Source organism: Nannospalax galili, unplaced genomic scaffold (genome assembly GCF_000622305.1).
Source record: "Nannospalax galili isolate Female #2095 unplaced genomic scaffold, S.galili_v1.0 scaffold127, whole genome shotgun sequence".
NCBI classification, from domain to species: domain Eukaryota; kingdom Metazoa; phylum Chordata; class Mammalia; order Rodentia; family Spalacidae; genus Nannospalax; species Nannospalax galili.
In genome coordinates, this window is record NW_008360326.1 from 14,529,404 (window position 1) to 14,531,479 (window position 2,076).

Genomic DNA, 2,076 nt, shown 5'->3' on the forward strand with positions numbered 1-2,076 from the left:
TATATCCCAATCCTCGAAGGGTTTGGCTGGACTGCTTAAGTGGCCAAGTTTTAGGCCACCAATGAGAGGAGATTAGACTCTGTTCTGCCCCTGTATCTAGTATGCCTTCAAATTTCTTTCCCTGTATACTCAAAGTCATCTTTGGTCTGGAGCCCAAATCCATTATTAGATTGGCCTCATTTCTTTCTTCATTAGATATGGGTATTAATTGAGCAATGGTATCTCCCTCCTTTATTTCTATAGGCCATTGTGGACTGGAGCATAGAACCTGAAATTTTGGGCCCTGGACAACTCCTGGAAATACAATTATCTTTTGTCCTGAAAACTTACTACATCCTATTAGAAGACCTTGTAAACTTTTTGTAGAGGCCATTAAGACCTGCGCGGGAACAGGTTGGGGTCCTTGATCTGGATCTAATAGGACATTGGAGGTGGCGTACACGTCCAATCTTCCCATTCCTCCGTGGGGGAGATGATTTCCTGAAATCGGTCCCCGAATCGCTGCTGCAATTGGGCTTTGGACCATGGGCATGTTTGGGCGGGGTTTCCATATTTGTCTGGGCCCTGGAACTGAGGGCCCCTCATCTCGTTTTTTGGCTTAAATTCTTGTTTTGGGCTCTTCCAAGGCCTTGGGGGAACCAAAAGTTTTCCCTCAATGTCTCTTATAGATCTACAGTTCTCGGCCTTGTGTGCCCCTTTTCTGCATCTAGTGCAGATTTTAGTTGTAAGATTATTTGGGGCTGCACTCTTGCAGTCTTTTTTTAAAATGTCCCATTTTGCCACATTGATAACAAGGTCCTTTGCCTCTTCCTTGAGGAGCATTTTTGGCAATATGCATTATAGCTGCCGCCAGCCCTGCATTAGATAATGGGCCCCCTAACTCTCTACATACCCTTAACCAATCTTGTAATCCTTTACCCTTTCGAGGGGCAATGGCATTACGGCATTCTTGTGTTGCTTGTTCAAAAACTAATTGCTCAATAAGAGGCATTGCAGATTCTGAATCTCCAAAAATTCTGTTTGCTGCCTTGGTCATCCTGGCCACAAAATCTGAAAATGATTCCTGTGGGCCCTGTATAATTTTGGTTAGCTGGGTTGCTCCTTCTCCCTTTTTAGTTAAAGCTTTCCATGCTCTAATTGCCGTCATGGAAACCTGTTGATAGGCTCCCCAGGCATAAGTATTTTGTTCATTTGCATATCTTCCTTGTCCTGTTAACATTTCATATGTCCATTGTTGTTGTTCAGGGGTTAAGGAGGCTGCATTGATTTGGGCTTGCTCTTGTGCAGCCTCATACCATAGTGCCTTCCACTCTAAAAATTGGCCCATGCTATTAAGCGTAGCCTTTGCAATAGTTTGCCAGTCAGTAGGCGTCATAGAATCTCTTGCCAGTCTGTCTAGCTGTGCTAAAGTAAAATTTGCATTCACTCCATATTTTCTTACTGCTTCAGCCAATTCTTTTATTTGATTATATTCTATAGGTGCATAGATCCGTCCCATGCCTTCTTGCCCTTCTATGGGTGCTTCAAAGATTGGGAAGGCCATGCCTAACTTTCTCCTCACAGTTTTTGAAAGGAGTGAGCAAGATGGCTGCATTGAATAAGGTGGGGGGGTAGTAGCAGCTCCCTGTCCCACAGCATAGGGCACTGGGTTCTTATATTCCAGTGGCCTGTATCTATTTTCTTCATAATTTGCTGCTTGTTCTTCTAATTCTATCTCTTCTTCTGGGCTTAAACTGCTCTCTTCTAACTGCAGAGCAGCAAGTTCCCTTGTGGGGTATAAATACCCCTTTGGTAAGTTTCTTCCCTGTCTAAAACCTGTTACTTGGTTTCTTGCTCCGTCCTTTTCGACAGTGCTCTCTCCCCTGCCTTCCTCTGGCTTACCGGGAGGTCCATTTTCACTTTGGGCCCTATTTTCTTTTGCACGTGCTCCCATCCTTTCATTTCGTTCGGTTTCTGATAGGCTGTCCTGGAGATCCTCTAGAACCATTTGCCCTTCCTCCATAACTTCCTGACAGTAACCCGCGTGGAGGCATAGGGTAAGAAGCAGAATTACAAAGGCTCCCATAATCAAGGCAA

General features: G+C 44.5%; 1 protein-coding gene across 1 annotated transcript; it reads right to left on the reverse strand.

The window, feature by feature from the left end:
• Positions 1–372: 372 nt before the first annotated feature.
• On the reverse strand, positions 373–1,788 carry LOC103727830 (igE-binding protein-like). The gene is given in 2 exon segments (XM_008825887.3): positions 373–762; positions 764–1,788. Coding segments are annotated over 2 exon segments (1,179 nt in total). The 5' UTR covers positions 1,595–1,788; the 3' UTR covers positions 373–414.
• Positions 1,789–2,076: the final 288 nt, after the last annotated feature.